This window comes from Uloborus diversus, chromosome 3 (genome assembly GCF_026930045.1).
Source record: "Uloborus diversus isolate 005 chromosome 3, Udiv.v.3.1, whole genome shotgun sequence".
Taxonomy (NCBI): domain Eukaryota; kingdom Metazoa; phylum Arthropoda; class Arachnida; order Araneae; family Uloboridae; genus Uloborus; species Uloborus diversus.
In genome coordinates, this window is record NC_072733.1 from 178886154 (window position 1) to 178907495 (window position 21342).

Consider the following 21342-nt stretch of genomic DNA (forward strand, 5'->3'; position numbering starts at 1 on the left):
CCATGTGCTCTCGATCGGAAGGACAGATGTGATTGTGCTCCAGGGAAAAGCCAGATTTCAAGATTACAGTCGAGTCTCGAAAATCCAAGGTGATACCTTGGATTACTGAAAACTCAGAATATTTGGAAAATTCTTAGCAATTGAAACTTTATCCTATTTGACATAAAGACGTGTACCTTTTATGTACAGGGATCTGGCCAGGGGAAATTTGAGTCCGTTAACCCGGACCCTTCACAAAAATCCAATAACCAAAATGGACCCTTTTCAAAATCCCGATAAACCAAAACATTTACACAAACCGTTTATGGAAAGAGCAAATCTTTAAAAGTTAAACTAAGGGAATCAGCTTATACAGGATCTGCTAATTTTGCAAAAAGTAAGAAAAGAAATGGGTACTCTTGTGATGCTCTTGCAAGCGATAAATAACTAATACTGCCAACTAAATATAATGTTTGTTTCTTTCAAAGAAATTAACAGCTGAAAGTCGGTTTTGTTTCAAATAATTTTGCATGTTTGTCTTATCATAGCTGTTTTGCAGCGGTGTTGATATAAACTTATAACTCTGAAAAGGTAGCGTAAGCACTTTTCTCCTTGCTCATTGTTTAAACAACAAAAATAAAAATAATGTATGTCTGCGAAATGAACTTAGAACTGCAAAAGAATAGTAGGAGTGGAGAGAAAATGTGATCGCTTCAGACAGGGTTACCAGTTTTAAAATTATCACCACTTAGCATCTGGCAAACCTTAATAGTGACTTGATTAGAAAATAATTCTTATCATTTTACCAGCTTGGCAATATTTGCGTTTTTACATTGCGATGTTAGAATGTTATTTAGTGGGAGAAAATTATATGGGTTTGAATTTTTGATGATAGCAAGAATGATTAACTTTAATAAACTTTTTTGTTTACCATTTTTATACTTTTGATGCCTTCATTTTGAAAAATGCAATCTGTTTACATCCTATATGAGAATCGTGTTTTATTCTTTTTTCAAGTTAACTTCACTTTATTAGGATGCAAATAATTGAAAAGTTTCTTTATTTCTGTTATAACACTTATTTCAAGTTTTTAAAGTGAAATTCCATTTTATTTTATGAGTCAAAATATGTTGATAAATATTAATGATATGTTTATCATAAGCCTCTACAATGCAATTCTGAAATAATTTTACATGAAATATTTATTTTACAAGCGTTTTTTATACTTTTGATGCATTCACTTTGAGGATTGCTATCTCTTTGCATCCGCTATGGGAACTGGATTTTTTCGAATTTTTGATGTTTAGTACACTTTGTTAAGAAGTAAACAAATAAAATCTCCATTTTTTATTAAAATTACGAAATTAATAAGTTTAAAACAAAACTCTGTGCTCTTTAAGTCTTGGGTGAAAAAGTTAAATGCTGAACCCCTACCTGATTTTTGTAAAAAATTATTTTAAGTGCTATACATATAACACTTCTAGTATAATTTAACATAATGTAGAATGGTATTGGATACTTGAGGGGTGTCCATCTCCCAGAGAGCTATTGCCACTCCCCCTGCCCCCCTCAAATACTAGGAAAACCCTGAATGAAACCCAGAAAAGAGGAAAACACCCAATAAAAAGTTTCAAAAGTTTTCAATTCAAAAGATGCAGTTTGGGCTTTCTCAAAATTTTGAAATTTTGTTTTTACGATTTATTTTTTCACAAAATGAATTAGTTTTTCAAAATTATTTGATTTTTCCCAAGAAACAGACCCTGTGAAAAATCCTAGAGAGACCCCTGTGTACTTCTTTGTACATTGAAAAGAATGTATTGTCTTTACAAAAAAATTATCACTCAAATTTCAACACAAATGTACATTTTAATTATCTCGGAAGGAATTTTAATCGGTTCTTTCATGATGTGTAAACACGCATTTGTGTGAACTTGTAGGCTATTGAAAAGTATATAGTGAAAGTTCCAGAATCCAGTTTGATAAGTTTTATCATGATACTTATGTGTGTGTAAGTACCACGCATATCACCAAAACCATTAATGAGTGAAAATAAAAACTTTGTATAAATGACTCCTAGGTCGTCAAGTTGTGCACTTCTCTTCTTGATTGCAATTGGATATTTCAAAAGCGTGTTTTTTTCATTTCTCGTGGCAAAACAATATTAATTTTAAATATATTATCATATCAAGTTGTTATCTCAAAGGCATCTATTAAACCATCCCTAAAAGTTAATCATTATTTCATGCCACTTGTCGAGCGTTGTTGACACTGACATCTCCACACCTTTTTATCACATTTTTGTATGCTGCTAAGGAAGTTGTACAATTGTAAAAAACTAAAAGACTCACCTTCTAATTTTAATCCAAATTGTTTTTTTTTTTTTTTTTTGCTTCCAAAAAAATGTGCCTTGAATAATAAATAAAGCACCTTGAATTGAACGGAACCTCGACTTCTGACACTTGGATTTTCGAGACTACTGTATTTGCAATCCAAAACTTTCAAAATATTCAATCTTTTGTGAGCCTTTGTATTTGGAATTTATACTGCAATTGAAGCAAGTGTGCAACTTTACCTGTTTTTTAGCGATTCATTTTTATTTTCCCCAGAGTTTCGTTGATCAATTTGTGTATTCAGAAAATGTTTTTTTTTCCTCCAGAAAAATTCATTATTTCGGGGAAAAGCTTTCTTTTGAAAAAATCAGGTGTTAGATTTTGCAGATTAATAGAATTAACTTAAAATTTTCATTTCGAATGCAATAACAATCAACAACTCATTTAATAAAACTCTACTCTTAGAAATTTATTTTTTTGTTTTGAGTATTTATTTTATTAAAACTTGAGATTGTAATTATTATTGTATTTATCTACATTTTTAGTGGAGAATGTCCCCAATTTTGAGCAAATGAGCCATTTGTTCAATATTTTATTTACTGTTTTTAAATTTTTCCCAGTTAAAAGCTTAATCAGTTTTTCTTAAATTGTATTGTGGAAGGGTAGTCGTTGCGTAAACCTTTTGTTAAAAATTCACTTCACTTCAGTTCACTTGAATAACACTTTGCAAAAAAAAAAAAAAAACTTTTTGTTTAGTCAATTCCGACTAATTTTGGGTCGAAAAAAATTAATATGCAAATGAATTTTTTTTTTGTTAGCTTTTGTTTTCAAGACACACAGAAGTCCACATGAGAAAGATGCATAGCAAGCACTCATTGATTTGGAGGTAAATTTTAAAAGAAAAAAAAGATCCTGTGCAATAAATATAGTTGAATAGGTTCTGTTTAGTTAAACTGTTTATTTTTCAGAAAGCAGTGATTGTAAGTAGGTAATTGGTGTAAACACTTCAGTTTCAATTGTTCTGGGACATCAAAGAAGGATCACAGCATGTAATAGTACAGCTGTATTTGGCAAGCATTAACTCAGTTCAATGACCCTGGTATCTGCCTGCCCCCTTTTTCAATACAGACATCAACTAAAGCAATAATTATAAAACATCCTATTTTTCTGCCAACCTCTGAGCTCCCCTCCTGCCTATAAATTTCAAGCATTGACAGTCATGCAGAGGGGAAGACGTCACCTGAACCCTTCACAAATCCACATGGGGGGGGGGGGGGGGCTGCACAGCTCAGTTCGAAAAATGCAAAAAAACAGAAATTTTTCTGTCTGATGCTGCCTCTTCGGGATATTCAAGGTATAATGATAATTATTTCATATTAACCAGTTTTCATCAGTCCCGATAAATTACCAAGTGATTGTTAACAGGAGCAATCAAGTATCTCATGTAACGTGATATTTTATGTGTAGCAACTTCCCGTTAACGAGGTTTGACTGTATTTGCCCAAATATTTTAAGTAAAAATTTCATTGTAGCTATAAAATTGGTAAATTAACTTTTTTAAAAAGAAAATTTATAGATACATTACACTTGCTTTCATGACAAATTTTTGGATTCCTCCTTTTTGCTTTCTGACCCCTCTCATCCCTGTCAATGACTTTTAGAAGAAATGTAGCTAAGCTAGTGGTAAAGCTCTTGCTTTTCTGTTCTCTAGGGGGGGGGGGTAGAAAATGAGTTATACAGTTAAATCTAGCTTTAAGGACCAGAGAAACCATTTCATTGTAGCGACATTTGGTTATACCAAAATTTCTACAACTTCTTGTTAATACAGTAAAACCCCTCCAAACGGACGCCCCTCTTATGCGGACAATTTTTAATTCCCAGTTCCAATGCAAATAACATTATTAAACTCCTGTCCTGTGGACACCTCTATTGCGGACAAAAATTTTTGTCCTGTTTGTGTCTGCATTAGAGGAATTTTACTAAGTTGGTGATCTGAGAATACTTTGCTACTTCTGAATTTTCACTATTATAGTTTTGGCTGTGTTTATGTAACAATGCAGTTTTATTTTGACAATTTTCAGTATTTTTGAACTCTGATCACGATCATGCTTGAAAAAGTCTGTTATGGCGGGGCAGGTAGGGTAGGACTTTCCAATTGAGTATTTCCAAATAGATTTTAAATATATATTAGAGTAAATAGTTTGAAATTAAAACTGGAGAATATCTGACAAAGTATTAAATGTCAGGGGTAGAATTTAAAAAATAAGATCCTGGTCCAATGGCTGCAGAATTTCACTGGTCCATACACACTTTTAATGGTCTATTTTTGTGCTGTAGTTTTAATGAAAAAAGCAAAAAAAAAAAAAAAAACACATGACAAGCAAAGTCAATCAGTAGTAGAAATATACTGCAGGAATATCTTTGTAGCACCAAATACTAATTAGAAATCCTGTTTTTTCTTTTCCTGAAAGAGGCTGATAAGTTGGCCAAAACAATATGTTGTAATGGTGTAGAAGTTTCTAAACATATCTTCTCTTATAAAAAGTGAAACATTGTATACAAAGATGCAAAGTTTGAAAAAATTATTATGCTGAAAGTTTTGGAAAAGAAAACGAGTATAAAACAACACTGTTATAGTCCCATGGACAACTGAAATTAATATTCTGCTATTCTAATAGATGCTTTTCTGATCCCGGACCAACAGACTGCTGTTAATTTAGAGCCCTCAATGTTAAAATGAGTTGCTTTTGTTATATTAGATGCCAGTGATGTGCGGGCCACTCAAGCAAACCAAGCAAAGCTTGAGCACTCCAAAATTAATTTTAATTTTTCATTTGTATGCTTATAATTACAGGAAGTATGAATTATAAATTTTTTCGTTTCTTGACTTACACTGAAAATAAGTTAAAAAAACCTTGTTCGTCACTCAAACGGTGATTTTCCTGGAGCACATATCCCCAGGCAAAGGAAAAAGGAAACCATACTGCAACAAGTCGAACCTAGGCAGGAGGGCAAATGAATGGGTGTTGCCATGACAATACAGCATCACCATGGCTCTTATCTATTGATAAGAGACAGCTGTTAATGCTTCTTCAGATTTGAAACCAAGCAAGCAGTTCCAAGTGTGGAAAGTTTGCATGGTTACCAGATTGGCTTTTTTGTTTTGAAATTGTCTAACTTGAAAAATATCGTCTGGCTTCTTCTTCTAATCATCATTATTATTATTTGCACATTTTTTTAGATTTTGACAGGACAAAAGCGACTTTCTAATCCTGGACTGAATTCGACTGATTGCTCTGATTTTAAAGTGAATCGTTAAATGCCCGGAAAGAGAGAAAAATTAAATGCAATGTTTACTTATAAAACGTCTAAACTTGGTGGTATTTTAGTAGTATTTTATAACGCTGCATATTTTCGTCCCCAATTTCAGTCATTATTTGTTTTTTTAACATGTTGCTATTATGCGTTTCTATTGTATTTTTGTAATTAATCTATTTTTGTTTTACACATTTGTTTTTTCTGCATAAAAAATGTTCTATTCAACAAGGCGTTACTAGAATTATCGTGCTTTACTCAGTAAACACAGATATAGTACAAACAAATATTATAAAGTATAAGTAATAATATGAAGACAATTGGATACATTACATTGCCGCTTGGGGGTCTTGCTTGGGCCATGGCATGTGCTTGGTACGTGCAATGTATTTTAATAATGTTGACATGCTATATTGTGTAAAATACTTTTTATTTAGGTGTTTGTCCGAACACGTCCTTTCATTGTGGAATTTCTTGAAAAGGTTTCAAAGCTGTTTGAAATAATTATATTTACTGCATCAAAGAAAGTATATGCCCAACAGCTGCTAAATTTATTAGATCCTAAAAGGAAGCTGATTAAGTAAGTATCTATTTTTATTTGAAATAAGCAGCATGCAAGCATTTATATTCAAATGAAAATCCCTTTCTATTCCACTCTAAAGACAAATCTACACAGCCATTTTCTTTATTTATCAATTGTAAAGTACTTTGTGCACAGTGCATATTTTTTATTATATTTCTGATACCCTTTTTTTTCTGTGCTGCAGTCTATCACAGTTAAGAGTTTTTACTGTTGATTTCATGATAGCAGTTATTACTTATCACCATTCAAACAAATCTTGACTTGAAAGTGATTAATGCTACAACCTTCGATGCCATTGTAAGATCTCCAAAATTGCAATTACTTTTTTACGAAGCATTAATATTTTCTGTTAAGAGTTAAAGTTCTGTTAAGTTTAAAAGAAGACATTGTTGTGCCTGTGATTTCTTCTTTGTTTCTGTCTTTGCAACTTATTGTAAGGATGTTAATCATTGTTTGTCCCTGGTTATTAAATAGTGGAATTTCATACAAAGTTAATAAGCTTTGTGATCATTTTATGTTCTTTACAGAATGGTATTAGTAAAATAATTTTTGTATTTAATTCAAAATATTCTATTTTAATATTTTCTTTAATCTTAGAAACTATTTTTTAAAGTTCTGAGCTGATGCATTCATAAATTATCAATAAAAAATACATTTACTAAACTAGGTATAGACTATTTAGAGAACATTGTGTTTGTATTGCTGGAAACTATATCAAGGATTTGACTGTTTTGGGAAGAGATCTTGCAAAAACGATCATCATTGACAACTCCCCTCAAGCATTTGGATACCAAGTAAACCTAGCTCATTTTTTAGTTTTAAAACTCAGTTCAAAATATTAAAGTGTTATTTTTTTTTCAAACTATGAGATTTTTGCAAATACACTGCTCAAAACAATTGAAGAATATTGAGGTTTTGGGTTGATTTTAAACCTGGAGAACTTTTTGGATGATTGATACATTATCGACAGGCGTTAATAAACTATTTGAGACAAAAATTACATTTTTATGGCAGGAAAAAATACGTTTCTTCAACTTTTGGGTACAAAAGGGGAAAAGAAACGCAATTTGCGTGTGAGAAAAGCGATAAAAAATTGGAGTTTTCTTAAAAGAAAATCGCTTTTAGTAAGGAGTATGGTAACCCTGGACGGCCAGCAATGTAAAACACCTCTGAGGCATGGAAAATATGAGGTTATTAATGAGGGACTGGGGTATTCTGCTCCACTCCTCCTGAAGCGCTCTTTCCTGTTCTTGGAGAGTTTGGGGAGGTGGTAGTTGTCCAAAAACTCGTTGCCTAGCATGTCCCAAACATGCTCTATTGGGTTCATATCTGGGGAACACGCTGGCCATTCCATTCGTATGATTCCTTCCACCAAAAGAAAATCATTCATCAAGTAAGAACGATGTGGTCTGCAATTTTCGTTCATTAACATGAAATCACTTCCAATTGCTGCAGGGTAAGGGACTACAATAGGTGTGAGGATCTCATCCCTACTTTGGCGACCGGTCAGAGTTCCATTCAGAATGACATGCAGATTGGTGCGCCCATCAATGGAGATGCCAGCGTGCACCATCACACCACCACCAAATCTGACACTTTCGGGCGCGAAAGCTGGATTGTTTCCAGTGTCAAGCTCCCTCCAGATGAAAATATGCCATTATATGGATAAAGACAAGAACGGGACTCGTCAGTGAAAAAAATATTGCTCCATTCATTTCTTCTCCAATTCACATGCTCTGTTACTCACTCCCTGTATCGCGACTGTGTCTCGCAGCTAATCTGACACAGACCATTGGTCGACGAGCATACAGACTTACAGCGTGAAGGCGATTTCGGACAGTTTGTGTCAAAATTGTGGTGCCAATACCCGAGCGAAGGTGTCATTGTAGTGGGATGGCATTCATACTTCGGTGCCTCGGAGCCGTTAAAGCTAAATAACGGTCTTCGTTGAGCGTTGTTGACCGTCTGCGACCTTGCCCTGATCTTCGGCCAGCATTTCCAGTCTCTAAGAACCGTTTCCATCTCATAGAAAGCACACTTTGCAAAACTCCAATAGCTTCTTTTGCCTTGGCTTGTGTTTGGATTCCCTCTAGCCTGACTACCACTTTAGAAGCTTCTGATTCCATTGAATGAGTTCGTTGAGGCATCGCATTCATCAAAACAACGCACTTACTGAATGTTGATCATTATTTTCTGCTTTGTCATACAATAAGTTAAGAGCGAAATCTCATTCGCCGCCACTGAAACGTCGTTTTCGATGTCAAACTCAAAATTTGCATACTGCGATGCTTGAAATTAAGAAGAATTTGCATTTTTAACTCCCTTCTTTGATTCTATGCAAAAAAAAATATTTGCTAATGCCTTTTTTTGTACAAAAACTTACAATATCCTTTAATTGTTTTGAGCAGTGTATTTCTTCCAGAATTAGTTAATGTCTGGTTTAGCTTTTACATTAGAAATTTAATATTTTATTTATTTCAACTTTTTAAACTGTTAGGCATGTCTACTAAAAATAAGTTTATAATCATTTAATTTTTAATTGTAAAAGTGCTTGTAGGTGATAAATATTGTTTTATTTAATTAAAATTTTATCAGAGAAAGTAACTCTTTATTTTCAAAGTATGCTCTACATAGTAAGAGTATAAAATAAAATGTTCATAAAGCACTCATTCACAATTGGCTGAAGATACTTGCAGGAATGGGACAGCTGTGCCAATTTGGCACAGTTGCTCTAAAATGGAATTTTTGCACCATGCTTCTCCAAAAGTTTCATTTTCCAGCCAAATTGCACCTACGTGCCCTAAAAAATCTGAAAAAAGACCCCAAACATATCTTACAATGCTAAATTGGCTAAAACTTCAGGAAAAGTATTGTGTTTTGAGCCTAATCGCTGAAAATTAGTTATTGGTCGAAGCTTTTCATTTTCACTTTATTTCTTAAACCATCTAGTAGTAGAATAATGCAAGGGGGGGGGGGGGGGACTTATCACATATATATATTTTTTCATATTACTGCTGGATAAGATTTACTGCTCTAAAACAGTAGTTTAGAGGTTGTCAAGTTTTTGGCCAGAAGTTAAAAAATGAAAAAAAAAAAAAAAAAATGCATTAAAAACTCCTAGTGCAGGGGTGGAAAATCTGCTCCAATTGCTCTCATTTTAAAATCCTGCTACATTCTTTCTCCCAAAATGATTAAATTTGCCAATTTTGCACCAAAATGGTGATGTGAAAGCTTCGATTTAAAAAACTCGCCAAAGAGTTCCATGTATATGCCAAAGGTAGCCATATTCTGCTTTTGAAACGATGAAAATTGCTGATTTTGCCCATCAGCCTGGAGCTGGAAATAAAAATTGAGTTTCATTTTGAAAACGAGATCTACAGATCGAAAAAATGTCAAAAGGAATGTCTATTTTGTTCAGAAATATTAACTGATCGAAAATTAATCAAAGATCTATTTCATGCTATAGTGTCAGCTTTAGCAAATTTGTCAAAAAATCATGTGTTGTCCTTCTTCAGTGACAGACAAAATGTTATGAAGAGGGAAAAATAAATTACTTAAAATCTATAAAAATAGTTGATATAGGAACATGTTCACTTCATAAAATGCATAATACCTTTGGCCATGCTGTTGCTGCTTTTGATGCAGGACAGAGATGAGATTTTTCCGGCTTTTGCCGGAATCCTGGCTTTTTCTGTTGGCTGTTAAAACCTTTCCCCTTTTTCTTCCTTTTTTTTGCCTCTTTCAGGACTTATTTTTCTCAAAAATCGGAAAAGAATGAAAATTTTTTTAAATTTTCAGTCTCCGATTTCTTATTTATTCTATTTTCCCCCTCCTTGAATCTTCATCTTATGCGATATCTGCCAAAAATGTATGCTTTGGAATCATGCCAACGACGGCAGACACATGCTGTGCCAAAAGTTGTATGCCTCATTTGAGATTTCAATCTTTTTGCATCCTGCAAGTATTTCAATATTTTTCTAAATTATTTAATGATGCCTTTTACTTGTATCAAAAATTTAAAATCATGTTTTGGTTTACTTCCTGCAAATGGTTATGTACAAGTTATGAATTTGTTTAAAAGTTCATGGGAAAGTCAACTGACTATTCCATCTAGTAATTCTTGATAATTGAGGTGTAACATAATCGTTACATTTTTTTCAGCCATGCTGAAGGAGCATGGTGATTTTAAAAATATATAAGAAAATTGAAATACTGCTAGAGGAGGGAATGGTATTTTTTTTATTTGAAGAGTTTTGTTTATTTTCTAAGAAGCAAACTAAAAAATAATTTTATTTGCTGTTTTGATTCCACTTCAAATAAACTGGTTTTTGCTATTTTTGCCAGCTTTTATCAGTTTTTGCTTATGTCTTGGCAAAAATACCTTTTTGCCCACAAAATAACCAACTCTGATTTTTAATTTTGCTCCAAACTTGTCACTATTTTGCTTCAGGATTTCAGCATGTTCCTAAGCACTATTTCTCCTGCTCTAAAATAGTTAGTTTACTTATGTGTTTTGTTTAAAAATTTGTTTCTTTTATTGCTTTATCTTGTGCAAAAATAGCATTTTATGTGCTTCAGTCTGCTCCAAAATAGTAATTTTCCTGCTCAAATGGTATCTATTGTGTCCCATCCCAGCACATGTTTTGGGCCTTCAAGCAGGGCCTGATTTATCTATAGACCCATGAAGCCCGGCTTAGGGTCCCCCAAAAATAAGACTATATAGAAATCTAGCCTAAATTTTTTGGTTAAAGATTTTTAACATCAACAGCAATTTATAAAGTGTATAGCAGGATGTCTTTTAATATTAAAACAGCTATTTTTACTATGTGTATGTATGTGTGTGTTTTTTCTATGTATGTATGCCTGTATCATATGTAATTAGAGAAAAGGTGCACAGTTGCAATTCTACAGCACTTTGGTTAAATGTACTGTTCAGCCCGTGCCCCTGCAGGTACGCCTGGCTTACTGTCCTGAAATTTCTAAATTCGGCCCTGCCTTCAAGATCGCTTTATTCAATGCAAAAAAAAAAAAAAAATTGTAAGCTTTAGGCTGTAAAGTCATCCAAGAAAAGCAACGAGGTGGAACAAGACACCTTATAAGTAGTAAAAATTGGAAAGTAACAAAAAAAGTAACAAAATAAGTTTACCTTGGAGCCAAAATTTATCACACCATTTCCATTTAAAAAAAACTTCTGCAATAAAAAAGCTCAAAACTACTGTTAATAAATTTGCCATTGTAAATGAAACCTCTACTAAATGAATTAGCAGTGTATGGTTGCAATATTATTTACAGTGAAATTGATAGCTTTTAGGATTTGTTAAGATATTTATTGCTTAACATTTTTTTCTTGAAGGGAATTATGTAATAAATTTCGGCTTCAGGTGTAATTTTTATTGTTCTCCTACTTTGCATTTAAAAAGGGATTCCTTGAAATGGGGAAATATGTGTCTGCAATCGATTGCTAATTTTTGCTTTATGAAGGTTGTATTTTATGCTGTTACTTTGCTGCTCAAAAGTGTTTTTCGCTTCTAAAACCATACACAATTCAAAACTTATGTTTTTATTTAATTATTTCTAATTTTTAAAATGGTAAGATTTTATTGCTAGCAGTTGAAAACATACAAATCTATAAAATTTTTTAGTTAGAAAATGGCATCCCTATCGAGAGTTGGTTTGCAAACAAAGCTGATAATGAACTAATGAAGTTAATTCCTTTTCTGGAGAGTTTAGTCTATTTGGTAAGCCTTTTATTCTTCTCATTATTTATACTTTCCTGTTTTTAATTGTTGTGTTAAAAAACACTTTCTTACAAGTTGTAGTGAATTTTGGTATGATTGTAATTATTCTGAAAGCGCAGAAGAATGGAAAACAATAGGGGAAAAAACAACTGCCAACCGTTGGTAGGGATGAGTTCGGGCTCATTTTTGAGAGCCTGGGCCCGCCCGAGCCCGGGTGATATTGTCTCGGACCAAAATCTGAACCCGAAGGAAACTTTCTTGTATCAAAAACCAAGCCTTCTACAGTCTGAAATGATCTCTCTGTTAATGAAAAATAATATTTCATATGTTCTTCATTAACAGAAGTTTTTAAATTTTCTCAAAATACTTCACTTCAAATGCAATACTGTATGACATATTGCAATAGTAATCACAAAAAATCCCTATAAATATGCGTTAATTTATTTTCTGTTTTTTTTTCCAGTTTAATTTTCACATTGATTGAACTGATTTAAATGTTCCTTTCATTTTCTCACAGTAGGAAAATGTTTATTTGCTTTGAATTTGTTTGGCGATCGACGATTGAATATCTTTGCTTGAGTCTGAGCCCACTCGAGTCTGAAACCTATTTTTTGTTCTAGAGCTCAAGCCCACTTTGGGCCCGGGCTGAGCCCGTCTCATCTGTAACTGTTGGTGTATGCAGACTTCCCTCTTTTGGTTGCAAGTTTATGTGAAAAGCTTTCTCATTATCCAAAGTTATTTTCATTTTTCGTATTTTTTTTCGATTTTATTATACATTAACTAAAAAAAAGTATTGCAGGGGCTAGACGGGGGGGGGGGGGGGCTCAAAGGGGGGACATTTGCCGCATGCAATAGCACCACCAGAAGGTGAAAAATAGAGTGTTCATTCAATTTCAATTTAATTTAAATTTTAAAAAAGTTACAAAGACATCATTCATCAAAATGAGTCTGAAAATGAGATCTTAAGATCTAATTTCTGAAAATTTTACATGAGCCGGCCCCCAAACATGTCCTTCTAACATCACCAAAAATTGTCTAAGCTAGTAGTTTTCAAACTAGTTTGGAAATACTTATGGATCCCAAACTTTACCTCTGCCTCACATAACCAAAGAATGTCTAAATTTGCGCTTTTTAAACTAGAATATCGAGAAGTAGTGAGGGTTGTTTCCCTGAACTCCGTAACTTTTCTTTTGTTATGAAGATGACCACTACAATCGCTTTTTTTTTTTTTTTTAAGATTTCAATTCAAAAAAAAATCTATGGGAAAACTGTTGAATTTCTACTGTTTCTAACATCACCAAAGATTGATTAAAGTACATTTTAAAGCCTACAATTTTGAAAAAATGCCGTTAGTTATTCCTCAAGACTTCAATTTTAGTAAATTTTTAACAGAAGGTTCCTGAACCAAAGATTGTCTAAAAAGTGTGTTTTTCAAGTTAGAATGTTGCAAAATTGGATGAACAATCTGAAAGGAAGAGGCAATGTTTGGAAACAGAGGGTTTGTTTTGGAAACAAAACTCTATGGGCAGGGCCCGATGTGAACTTAACAAGGTCCTTAGCTATTTTAGGTTTGGGCCCTTTTGGGAGTTGGAACAACTTTATGTCAAGGCAAAACAAGCTATTTTTTAAATCCCCCCCCACTGCGTATTTTCTATTAATACATAAAAGGCTTACCATTTTTTCTAGCATTCAACAACTTATTACTCTTACTTTGACTGCAGTACATGTACCTTTGAATTTTGGATGGTGGGGGGGGGGGGAAGCTCCGTGAGTGCCCCTGTCCACCAGCGCTGTGCAGGACCACTCCTCAGGTCCTGGGCCTCCTCCAGCAGCACACTCCACTGGCCATTGTTCCTCCTGGGTGGTGACTTCCTTGTCATACACATGTCGGCACTTACACACACCACCTCCACCCAGGAGGAGGGACATGTTCTCAGAGGTTTGTGTGTTTAAGTGTTGTTTTTGTCTAAAAAATATTGTAAAGTTGAGAAGGTGTGGTATCAAAAAAAAAATTTTATTCCAGAAAACAGAAGCCATTTGTCAAACGAAACACCCAACAAGTAGGGCCTTCTCAGAATTCGTGATTGCATCAAACATAGACTGCTTGGCACTGAAAATGCAACACCAAGAAGGAGTGGTCCAGAGCATAAATACGGAAACAGCAGGGAACAATAAGTGGTTTCAATTTTGAACCGATATTCAGATTACAGAATGAGAACAGCGTCAACTCAGTAGGATGTGAGACTACCTCGAACGGCAATGCACGAATAAACACGTGTAGAGACAGAGTCAAAAAGAGTGTGGGTGTTGTCCTGAGGGACGTCTCTTCATTCCCTGTCAACCATTTGCCAAAGTTTATCCTCTGAAGAAGGAACGGACAGAGTTTGCAAACAGCGTCCAATCACATCCCACACGTGTAGGTGTTCAATTGGTAACAGATCGAAAAAGAACGGTGGCCACAGAAGCATCTGTACACCTTGTAGAGCATGTTGGGAGATGTGGTAGGGCATTATCCTGCTGAACATTTAGCAACCCCTGAAGGTAAGAGATTGCCACAGATTGCAGCACATTCTGCATGCACCATTTGGCCGTCACAGTGTCCTGAATACAAATTAGAGGTGATGTAGTATCATATGCGATAGCTCCTCAAACCATGATGCCACGTTGTCGAGCGGTGGTGCGCTCCACATTTGCTGACGGATGAGACCTGTCTCCATGTCCACGCCACACTGTAATCACTGAATTCTAGTGCCAATTTGAGTGAAAACAAAATGTCTTCCATCCCAAAAAGGGCACTTTTTTGTCATTCAACACACATTTTTGAAGTATATGTTTTCTTTGTATTTGTACTCTTCACTAATTTAAAGAAAAAAAAAATCACTGGAATATTACATTGTAGTAATTGGGATTCAATGGCAATTGGAATTTTTTTTGTTTTATTCGAAATGTTTTCTAAACATTTTTGCATGTTTTTCTATAATTTTTCTTATTTTTTTTTTCTCTTTTCATTGAAATTTGTAACATTAGTTGAAAGTTTTGAGTTTTCGAATGGAGATGATTCGGATTTGAGCCCAGTCAGATGAAGGTGATTAAATAAGTACTACTGATATCTCAGGAAGTCCTGCGGGACTGGCTAAAACCTTTGAATAGTTAATAGTTAGAGTTATTGGAAATTCCTTTCCCAGCCATCTCAAGAATAATTTTTATTTATTCATTTATATTTTCAGGAATAGTTCATAATAAATAGCCTATAACACCTATTGTTTGGATAAATTTAATTATCAGTACTACAAAAAATATCTTCACTGAGAATGACTTTTATTACTTCGATAATAGAAGTTTTTTCTGACTGCTTGCATTTTTTAAATGCATCTTAAAACATCATTAAGTTTGTAACCACAGTTCGACTAGTACACATTTTCGAAATTTTCCAGGTACTGCAGTAAAATAGTTACAAAAGCTGATACTTGCTGATGATATGGTAGTAGTAAAAATTCCTCATCGTTATTCAAATAATCTTTCTTTCCACCCAGTCCGCATCAACAAACATAAGTCTCAAAGATTAGCCAGCAATGATATTTTAGGTCATCAGCGACGGCAAAAAGTTGCCCATTGGGCTACTTTTCATGCAACCTTTTAACACTGAGCGCATTAAGGAGCATTATTGTAAATAAATTATCCCCTCATGCTGACTGATAAGTGAAGCAGTGTGTTAAAGGGGAAAAGAACTTTAAATTTCTTATTTTGGCTGCATTTATATGAGTAAAATGAAATCAAAGCTGTTGTGAAAACTTTGATTTGAAAAGAGTACATTCGAGATGAAAGAATATTCAAGTTATAAGGCTTCGACTTATCGAGAGTAGACTGTACTATGAATAACATAGACTACAAGATTATTTTGAGCGTGTAACTCTGGGCGAAAAGAAATTATTTAGTCATTTTATTAAATTAAAAAATGGATATAATGTTGCTATAACATACGAAAAACTTATTTTCATGCAGCAATTATGTAGTGTATATGTTACTGTAAGTGAGAAATTGGTAATTGTATATAATCACCAGTGATTATACACAATCACCAATATATTTGGTAAATGTGATTCATTCAATGTTTTATTAAATTTACTGGTTTATTTTACAATCCCCGACTCGTGACGGGGGAATATTATAAATTTGAACAATTTTGTGGAGTAACGAGGATGTAATTGCAAAAAATTTATATTATTAACACTAAAAATTACTTTGCCTTTAAAATAAGGTTTGATATCGATCAAAACTTACAAAAGTATTTCAATCAAAAACTAATAAAATTGGTGCTACTTTACTTTCATTAAGTATCTTAGAACAAATTAGATAATATCATTAATAATGTAATCTGTAGCATCACTACAGGGGTAGGGGGACAGAAGGTGTGTTCCATCCCATATTACATCAGTTGGGGGGGGGGGGGGGGGCTGCAAAATGGTCCAAGTTTATGAAAAATATATTTATTGCAATTCTGAGAAAACACCTCGAAAAATAGGTCTTGTCAGCACGAAATCAAAAACACAGTAAAACCTCATAAATCTGGATTAATAGGGGATCTTAGTTATCTGTATTAATGAAAGTATGGATTAAAGATAATAAACGTTAAATTGCTCCAAGGTACATAAACAAACTACTGTATGTAGTACAAATTGTATTTTGAATGCAAGGGAATGGAACATGAAACTGAAAAGAGAATTTAAAAAATACATTACAAAAATACAAAATACGGCCTACAAAAATACATTATGATGCTAACTTGCATTTTATTTATGCAGTATGTACATCTAAATGGCTATCCGGATTAATTGAAACTGATTTAATAGGGTCGGAATTAATGAGGGGTTACTGTATTAAACTGAAATTGAAATCTTACTGAAAACTTCAACCTATGTGCAAACGCAGACAAGTGCATCCGACTTTGATACAAAAAGTCAGTGACCTTCGGCAGGTAGAAATTCTATACAGCATAGAAAAAACAAAGTACCTGAGCAAAGCAAGCAAATTTTGGCTAAGTATCGACTTTCATTACATTCCCCAGTATGAGTCAGGGATTATATTAATTCACCCGGTAAATTTCATAAAGATTAGTAAATATTCAATTTATCACATTATTGTTGATAAAAAATACACCAGGGATTATATAAAATCCCTGAATTTATATTATTTACGGTGACATATATATTGTTTGGTACACACTCACCCAATCTTACACATAAATAAAACTGTTGATCGTAGTGTTCAGTTCTTATTGCATCACATGTGAAACAGTGCCCTGAACCCTCCACATTTAAGAAAAAAATTTCATTGCACTTTTCAACTTCATACTGTTCAAAACAACTATTTAAGTGTATTTTAGAAATTATTTAGCTTTTATTTTTTGTTCAGGAATGCTTACTGTAGAAAGTTAAGTGTTCTTCTGAAAAAAACTTATTTTCCTGCTTTAAAAATTAAGAATTTATGCTACAAAATAAATTTTGCAGCATAGGGTGGTTCAAAAAAATACATGTAAAAAAAAGTTTTTCCTTGATAACAGGACACACCTCGATTTTATTAGACCTCCCTCTAACTTCATAAGTATGGGAAGGGGGGGGGGGTTAAAACTACATTGAACTGAAAAAACTATGCTACATATTATAATATACACTGTTATATGCAATAAAATAATTATCTACAAAAACGCGCTGATGTGTGCATCACATGACTTCCTTTTACTCTAATGTCATTTTCTCATTATTGGCAGTTTTAATGTGATTCAATAGTTTACTCTCTAAATATCACCAACAGTGGCCAAATTGAAACCAGATTTTTTAAAAATATATTTAAAAAAAATTTTAATCGCCAAATTTGTCTCCAAGTTGGTGACCAAATTTGGCGACCAAAAGACTGGCGATATATCGCCAAGTGTCCGCCAAATTATTACACCACATGGGTTTACATCGAAATTAACAATGATTTCCCCACAAAAAAAAGGCAAAAGACCACCTTTTGGAGTATCCGAAATGCGAACCAAAAAGGGAGGTGCACAACTAGACCCCCACTAGGAGTCTATATACAAAATTTCAACTTTCTAAGACATTCCGTTCTTGAGTTATGCAACATACATACGTACATACAGACGCCACAAGAAAACTCGTTTTTTCTTGGGAATCATCAAAATGGTTATTAGGCACTTATCCATGTGTAGTTGAGTCGAAAAAAAAACTCAACATTCATTCAGGGGTGAGCAAAATGGAAATTAAGGTTGATTTTTGACTGTGAAAGTTTTTTGAAAATACAATACTTCCTTTTTTGTAAAAGGAAGTAAAAACAGCTGGGGAAATTAAATGTTTCTAAATTTGTGGCATTTTCTATGCTACGGCTAATGTTAAATTAATGGCCTCATTGAGCACCCCTCTTAAAATTTGAGTAAGAAGCTAAAACTTTTACAGCATAATACTATTACTAAAGTCTTAAAAAAAAAAAAAAAAAAAAAAAAAAATAGGGGATGTCCTGGACTCTAGCTAAAAAAAAAGTATTTTGAACCACCCTATTTCATCATTGTACTTCTGTTACCTTAATTTAAACTGACGCTTTTTTGTTCAATCTTCCAGACTTAATTTTTTTCCCCATAATTGTATGTTTACCTTTTTCTGTGTAAATGAGTTTTATACTTTCCAATTTTAAATTTGCCTTTTTAATTTTTAGAATGAAGATGTCAGACCTCATATTCGTAGAAAGTATCATTTATCAAGCTTCTTACCTCCAGATTGAATTTATTCAAGTGTTAACTTAGTTTCAAGTCATTTTTTTTACAATATTCAGATTTTAATGTACAAAACTCATTTTCATTGTATATAGATTATTGTGATGTTTGCATTGCATATATTTTTTAAGAAAATTAATTTAACTGTACAAAAGCTTTTAGCCACCTGTTGTACAATTGCAAAGATTTTGCTAGGATGTTTTAAGTATATAACATGTATAGTTTTAAAATGATAGAAAGTTTTAATATTGAAATAGTTAATCAACATTTTACTTATTGATAAATTTTGTTTTATTAAATCACTTAAATGAATTTTAATTGATAATTTTGTTGATTTTTATGTTTTCGTTATGTTTCTGTGTGCCAGAACTAGACTGTCATATCTAACAAACACCTACATTTTTGATGATCTTGATTCAAATGCCAATCATGTTAAATAAATTGTTTTGTATTTAAATGTAAAAAAAAATGATGCTAACTGGTAATAACAGTCTACATCTAAAGTACAAATTTGTTGTGTTTTTGCTTTAAGAATATTTATGTTCAGAGAGCTAATATGAATGTTTCTCTTTTATTCAGCTATCTTTCATTAGGGGTCATTCCATGTCAAGTGACAAAGGGGTCCGCATTGACCCTCTCTCCAATTTTCATGAAATTTTATTTGGATGTACATATAAAACTATTCTAACCTCTCCCTTACACGCCACACGAATCTGCTAGGAGAAAAACAATTCTCCTAGCAGATGCAAGCTGGTGATGTATGGTTTGAATTTGTAAAAAAGCTATTTTAAGCCTACTTTAGCAGCAAATAATGAAAAATCCACCATGAATAGAGCTTTTGCTATACTACTGGGTTCTTCTACCCCCAAAAGTTGATCAGAATCACCAAATATCAGTCTTGTAACCATCTTAGGTCTCGTGCAATGAACTTGGGCGTTTTTATCGTTTCAGTCGCGACATGAAAAAAAAAGAGACCTTTACGAAACTTTGGGATATTGGCAGAACCATACGACTTATGGAGCTGTAATTTAGCATAGCAAGTTGTAAGTCTTATATGTCCAATAAAAATATTATGAAAATTGGAGAGGGTCGAGTGGGGACCTTGTCTGAATCTGGGACACTTGACATGGAATGACCATTAGTGTGTTTTAAAAACTTTGTTATTAGAAATATTATTGATAAGTGTAAGGCAGAATTGAAATCATTAAGTTTAATGTATTTTAATCTATAACTGCAGAAAAGTCTTTTCGCATGATTTTATGTCTTGTTAGGACTTTTTCTTGATATATCAAGGCAATAAGAACCTGAATAAAAGCAATACGTTTTTCAAGCAGTAGAGTTAAATTAACTAAAATTTAGAGTTTTTATTGGTAATTTTATTCTTTTATGAATTTATAGCGGTTATAATACCTATTATTTATATCTAATGTGTATCAGCATATTAAAATCAGCATTTAACTAAAATCGAGTTGACAGTAAAAACATGCTGGAATTGCTGAAATACTGTTGCTGCTCCTTGTCCTAGCCTTTATTTCAGGTTTCTAGTCAGCAATTCTCTTAATGTGTAGAGTTATATTTGTTCACATGCCTTATGGAGTTGAGATCGGCCTTAGGATTTGGTTGTCTGTACTTCCCATGCAAATACCAGATGCTCATTACAGCTTTCAGAGACTGCAGTTTTATCCTAATTGGGCTCATCTATCTAGAATAAACCATAACAGAGCTGAAGGTGAAAAAATAACCTCTTAATAAGCTCATGCAGGTACTTCAGCAGGTAATATTTCAGCTCACCAGCGGAAGGTCTGCAAACATTGTACAACTCTATCTCAAAAGGTGGTTATAAAAATTATAGTACTTGTATAAAACAACAAAATTCCATCCCAACAGGGGCGTAGCTAAGGGGGGGGGGGTTTGGGGACAAAACCCCCCCCGAAAAGTTAGTCTCAAAAAAAAAAGAGAAAAAAGAAGAGAGAAGAGAAAGAAAAAAAAAGAAGAAAAGGAAAAAATATCCAAGCAATTATACACACACACACACACACATACATATATATATATATATATATATATATATATATATATATACATATATATATATATATAAAAGAAGTAACCCCCCCCCCCCCCCAAAAAGTCGGGTCTAGCTACGCCACTGCATCCCAAAGCCAAAACTAAGGCAGACTTGCAAGCAAATACAAAAAGAAGCTTGTTACATCTTCAGAGACTCCAGATTTGCCCTTGTCTCTCTGGAATAACCATAACAGAACTGAGGAAAAAACATCTTAAAGAAGCAGAGTATATCTTCACACTGATTGTTATGATATTCTAGTATGCCAGCGAGGAGATCTGCAAATGTGGTACAGACCTCACCTTATAAGTGAAAATAAAAGCTAGAGTATAAAGCTATAAGTTACTGCCCAGAACTGGAGCAATAGTATAATTGCAAGCAAATTTTAAATAGCTCGTTGCAGCATCCAGAGACTGCAGTTTTGCCCAAAGTACTTGGAGCTTTGCACCTACAAGTACTTGGAACACTATGTGGTTAAAAAATATTCCAATGAAGTCTAATTGACCTTTGTTCTTACGCAGTTTGTTATGAATGTCATCAGATTTATACCTCTTCCAGGCTTT

The 21342-nt window shown here is 33.4% G+C and overlaps 1 protein-coding gene across 1 annotated transcript in view; it reads left to right on the plus strand.

Moving 5' to 3' along the window:
- The window catches only part of LOC129219071 (CTD small phosphatase-like protein 2), a 36824-nt gene extending 16238 nt beyond the window's left edge, over positions 1-20586 (plus strand). The window contains exons 6-9 of the mRNA XM_054853390.1: positions 6062-6204; positions 6875-7001; positions 11850-11945; positions 18657-20586. Coding sequence (XP_054709365.1) covers positions 6062-6204; positions 6875-7001; positions 11850-11945; positions 18657-18722 — 432 coding nt within the window. The 3' untranslated portion in view covers positions 18723-20586. The remainder of the gene's footprint in view (positions 1-6061; positions 6205-6874; positions 7002-11849; positions 11946-18656) is intronic.
- The last annotated feature ends 756 nt before the right edge of the window (positions 20587-21342 follow it).